Genomic DNA, 6,000 nt, shown 5'->3' on the forward strand with positions numbered 1-6,000 from the left:
TTTATTCCTTCTTCCAAGTAAACTTTCTTTTGCAGCGGAATTCCTCACACTGTTTGGCTGGCACACACTTGGGCCTTATGTCAAATCGACCGGCTTCATCGGGATATGCATGCGTGCTATTTTGCTAAGAGATACGTGATATATTATATAGTTTAATTTGTATACATTTATTCATGAATTACCGTAATCTTCTCCATTGACTTTCATTCAAAATAAACTTTTTCCCAGATATGGATTTCATCATAGACCACATGGGACTGACAGAGTATTGTCCATATATAGACTCACATGAGAATTACACAGTATATAGGCCTATGTCTTGTCCATATATGGGCATTCCAAGATAATTATGGGCTTAATATTGATGGCATCAGCGATCTCCATATATGAAAGGGCATGAAAGGGACATGGACTGACACAGAGATCTCCATATATGGCCATCAGGGGCGTCAATTGGGTATGGCAGGGGTATGCAGCTGCCATACCCTGGGTCCAGGGGGGAGAATACAAGTTACTTTAAAATATAAATCCATGAATGTCTCATTGTCTATCTGTACTGGTTATGTTGTTAAATTACATTAAAATAACTACAAATGCAACATTTACCAAGGTATTATAATTATATTCTCCACACTTTTATTCTCCCCATCTTGACAGAATAGTATATTACCAGGTTCCGCAGGTCAGCTGCACAGGAGGTGCAATTCATTATTGTTAATTGTGGCACGTTTACTAAGTTATGTCAAGTTTAGCTGCACTTGAACAACTGTTCCAGAGAATCCAGACTGCCATATTCAGCCCAAGAAACCATAGACATTTTGGGGGAAAAAAATAGAATGTACTTCTTAAAGGAGTAGTTCACCCCCAAAATGACTTTTTTTCTATTGATTACTCATGCCATGGAGACTAGAGTTCAATAATATTTTTTGGTTTTTGTCACATTCCTAAGACAAAAATGTGATAACAATACATTTACCCCCATTCGTTCCGGATGGTGACCCGTTTCGAAACGGGTCACCATCCGGAATCAATGGGGGTACATTTACTCGAATCAAATTTTTGTCTTAGGAATGTGACAAAAACCAAAAAATATTATTGAACTCTAGTCTCCATGGCATGAGTAATCAATAAAAAAAAAGTCATTTTGGGGGTGAACTACTCCTTTAAAATAAATGTATCATGCCTGTTGAAGGCACGCGTGCAAGACACCAGTCATGTTGCCATACCTTAGCTTTTTCTGAACTGACGCCACTGATGGCCATTAAAATATTAGTGAATTCATTTTCCCCATTGACTTGAAAGGGGACGGCAACCACACTTGCAAAGTCCAATTGCATCTTCATGGTTTGTACTTTACTGGAGTATTCCCAATTTCCAATAGGCCTACTTTTACTTCTATCCACAACATCTTGGATTCAAATATTTTAGAAGGGGGTACTTTTTACTCCACTAAATCTGAAAACCTTTAGTTAAGTTACTAGTCACTTTGTAGATTTTGATCATTACAAAACCTACATTAAAAACATACATTTTGGCTAATTATTTCAAAAAAGCAGATCTACAAGCTCACAATGTGGGCTTGTAGATATTTTATTTTCAAAAGATTTGTAGGCCTGAAAACCTGAAATGGGACAATTTATAGTTCTTTATGAATAATAGGCCTATGTTGTTGCCAATACTTTTGTAGGCTACTTACAACTCAAGTAAATGTTGAATTCCAGACTTTTAGTTGTAAGGGTGCCCACACACCAAAATACCTATGAGAGTGGAATCCGCATTCTGCCAATGCATTTCAATGAGAATGGAGCGGTTTCATGCCAGCAGAGGATTTCTGCAAAAAACGCTCCCTTCTCATTGAAATGCATTGGCGGAACGCGGATTCCACTCTCATAGGTATTTTGGTGTGAGGGCAGACAAAACGAAAAAATAAAGAAAATAAAAAAGAGGACTTTTTCTAAATCTTATCTGGGGGTCCTCCACTGGAAAACTGAGGGTGCTTAGCAGGACTAAGCACCCCCGTGGAACCGGGCCTGCAGTGCCCTCACACCAAAATACCTATGAGAGTGGAATCCGCGTTCCGCCAATGCATTTTAATGAGAATGAAGCGGTTTCATGCCAGCAGAGGATTTCTGCAAGAAATGCTCCCTTCAGAGCATTTCTACTTTTACTGTATTACTTTTGTAAAGTAAGGAATGTGAGCTCCCACTAGCTCTGGTCCATAGCATTAAGGAGTTCTACTTAACACTGTCAATGATGAGTGATGATCCTTTCCACCAGTGGCAATTAAAGGCTGCGCACCCTTTTTTTACTACAGACTACCGTCTGTAGTAAAAATAAACAATACACTTTCTCTACTCACCAAAACAAAGACGGTTCTAAGATGTTGAAAGCCTACTTTACTTGGTGGGAAAACTCTGAGCCCCCCACCTCACGTCTAAAATACACCTTTTTGGGGCGACCGCCTACCAACTGAGAAATGATCTGGCAAAAAAAAAAAAAGAAATCTCCCAAAAAAAAAAAAAAAAAAAAAAGTCTCTTATTTCCATTGTGTAAAGGCTCAACCAGTTCCATTCATTGACTAGTAGGCGGCCTGGCCATTGAGAAAGTGTTACCCTTTTAGAGATGTAAATTTGGGCTGCCGGGCAATTTAACTCAAGTCGCAACAACAGAGACAATAACACACTGAACAAAGTCCATTCTGCTTTCCTCCTACCTGTAGGATATCCTCTGTTCCAAATGAATAAAGTCCTTAATGTAGTAGGTAAACAGCTTCCAAACACAATACGTGATCATTGTGTTGTTTAAATCCAGCACTGCTGGATTAAGAATTGATGTCTTGTTGTCTCTCCAGCTGTAGCATATTACAACTTGATAAGCAAGCCTCTTCCATAAATGTAAGGCCCATTCCCACTGGGCCAGATAACAGATAAAAAATAGTCTATATCTATAATATCTACCACAGATAAAAGTAGACTACCTGTGGCAAATATCTGTGCATGGTAGATATTTTTTTTTTATCTGTATCTACCATCCACTTTGAATGGAAAAATATCTAAAGAAAGAGATTTTTTTTTATCTGTTATCTGGCCCAGTGGGAATGGGCCTTAAATAAAAAATAAAATGTATTTCATTAAAGGAGTAGTTCACTCTCAAAATTATCGATATTCTCAAGCTCAAGCCCCGCCGCATGTTGTTGTGAGCCATGTATTTTAAGGGACACATTATGTTTACTTTGAACTAATTTAGCTAGTGTTGTAATCACAAGTTGAAATAGGCCTATGTCACTATTTGGGAGCAATGTTCGCCTTGTTTGTAATGCTCCATACTGTGCTTTTTGAAAATAACTAGCCCTTACACTGAATATACTGGAATAGTGTTTTAATTATAACGTTAGGGGGGGGGGGGGGGGGGGGGCTGGCATTCCGCCTACCAAAATTTAATTCCTGGCTACGCCCCTGCTATAAAGTGTATTTTAGACGTGAGGTGGGGGCTCAGAGTGTTGCCACTAGGGAAAGTAGGCTTTCAACATCCTAGAACCGTCTTTGTTTTGGTTAGTAGCGAAAGTGTATTGTTCATTTTGACTACAGAAGAGAGGCTGAGCAGCCTGGGCTACCGCGGCTGAGCGCAAGGGCTCAACGGTGACGTAGCGTTGAGGAGAACCAGTGTTTGTCAAAAGTGGATTCCATGGACTCTGTGGGTTCCTTTCGTGGGGTCTAAAATTGACCCATACAGATCTGTAACTCTGACAGTGCACAAATTGAACCAAATGGACCCGTTATTTGGTTCCATTTGTGCACTGTCAGAGAGTTATGGGGAGACCTTGAAATGTGAAAGTTTGAGAAACACCGTGGACCGGAGCTGTTTCTCCACTGACCTGTCGTTCCAGCGGCTCTGCACGCTGTTCTCCGCCGTCCTCTTGCTCAGCACGCCGCGCTTGGTGCCCTCCCTGCGGGCGATGAGGGACAGGTAGAGCGCGTGGCCCTCGTTGTAGCGCACGCTCTTCTGCATGGTGCTTTCTTTCGCCTCCTCCTTTTTATTAGTTTATTTCGTGTCTTATTTCGCCCAATATCACTAAATCCTACAGGTATAGGCTATCACATCTGCTGTAGCCTTTCTGTCATCCTATACTACTTTGGGAGGGGGTTATTTTTTTCCCCGTAATATCAATCAATCAATTAATTAATCAATCTATCAATTATCTGCGGTAGCCACGCCATACTTTTAGTATTATTTCTAATAATTTATTGTTGCCAATATCAGTTAAATAGTGAATGGGCATCACACTCGCGGCATATGTGTCAGAGGTTTTAGATAAAGTGGTTTAATAATAATAATAATGTATTTTTTTTGTTGCAGGGAAAGAATAATCCAGGCTTACCCTAGTATAGGAAAGTTGGAGCGCACACATACCACTGTTGCTTTTCTGGATAGGCCTATATAAATATAACCCTAATAGGCTATACACTCACTCTAAACGCGAAATATCCAGAGAATGTTGACGATTTTACCGTCATAATCCGGACTTTGACAGGTTAGTTAGATAGTATTGGAACTCGATCGAGCATTTTGTTTTATAATCAATAAATATTAGGCTACCGGAGACAAATAAATCAAAACAACGGAAGCTTACAGTCTATATGATAGCCAGCCAGCAACGTAAAAACTAAAATAGATGCACTGCAGCCCGGGTGCAGAGAACAGACGGTTGAAAACAGAAGCAACGTACAGACCGAGATCAGCGGTTTAATCGGCTTTGACACTCGACTTAAAGAGACAGGTCACTGTGTGTAGCGTTAGTGTACAGTGGCTCAGTTCAGAAAAGGCTAAGGTATGGCAACATGACTGGTGTCTTGCACGCGCGCCCGACACGAGTCCTGTTGCCATACCATAGCAACAGGCACGATGAAAAGTACATTTTATTATTTCCCCCTGTAGCCAAGGTATGGCAGCTGCCATAGCTTGCCATACCCAATTGACGCTTCTGTTAGTGTAGTCCGGACGGTGCAGGCTGCACTGACTGACAGTGCTGGAAAGTAACTAAGTACTTTTACTTAAGTACTGTACTTGAGTAGAGTTTTGAGGTACTTTTACTTTACTGGAGTATTTCCAATTATCAGTACTTTTACTTCTACTCCACTACATCTCAGATCCAAATATTGTACTTTTACTCCACTACAATTATTTGAAAACTTTAGTTAGGCGAGTTACTTTACAGATATAAATTATAATATTATGAAACATAAATTAAACCACTTTAGCACTGTTTTATACCTAGGCTATTTGAAAATAGCCGATCTACAAGCTCACAATGTGTCGCGATGTGATGTGTTGTGAGTTTGTAGATCTGCTATTTTCAAACATTAGGGTGCTTTTACTTTTGGTACTTTAAAGGCCCGCTGACACGCCCTGACATTCCCCTGGCATCACAGGGATCTCCATACATGGGCATAAAAGGGATGTGTTCCCCTGGCATCACAGGGATCTTCATATCTCCATATATGGGCATTAAACTGGGATCTCCATATCTCTATATATGGGCATCAAAGGGATTTGTTTCCCCGTGGCATCACAGGGATCTCTCTAACAGGACATCATTAATATTGATGACATCAGGGAACTCCATATATGGGCATAAAAGGTATTCTGTTAGTGTGAAGACAGAGCGTGATGTCAAAGAGCGGCAAACCCATTCTGGTAGAGTGGTTCCCCTGACATCACAGTGACATCAGAGCATGATGTCAGAACGGCAATACCGATATACAAGCTCACAACGTGGCTGCGAGCTTGTAGATCTGCTACTTTTGAAAAATTGTGAAAATTTGTTTTTTGAAAAACCTACGTTTCTATGTCAGTGGTGCTCAAACATTTTCATGTCAAGGACCCCCAAAATGATATGTATTTGGCCACGGACCCCCCCTTGTTGTAAATAATACAATTATAGGGTTAGAGCAGTGGTTTGATTGATTGATTGATTGAAGACTTTATTAGAAGTTTGCATAG

The 6,000-nt window shown here is 40.3% G+C and overlaps 1 protein-coding gene across 1 annotated transcript in view; it reads right to left on the reverse strand.

The window, feature by feature from the left end:
- The window catches only part of rasgrf2a (Ras protein-specific guanine nucleotide-releasing factor 2a), a gene marked incomplete at both ends in the record, with an annotated part of 70,954 nt that extends 66,946 nt beyond the window's left edge, over positions 1–4,008 (reverse strand). The window contains one exon of the mRNA XM_080743231.1: positions 3,875–4,008. Coding sequence (XP_080599357.1) covers positions 3,875–4,008 — 134 coding nt within the window. The remainder of the gene's footprint in view (positions 1–3,874) is intronic.
- Positions 4,009–6,000: the final 1,992 nt, after the last annotated feature.

Source organism: Nannobrachium achirus, assembly GCF_963921795.1.
Source record: "Nannobrachium achirus genome assembly, chromosome: 15".
Taxonomy (NCBI): domain Eukaryota; kingdom Metazoa; phylum Chordata; class Actinopteri; order Myctophiformes; family Myctophidae; genus Nannobrachium; species Nannobrachium achirus.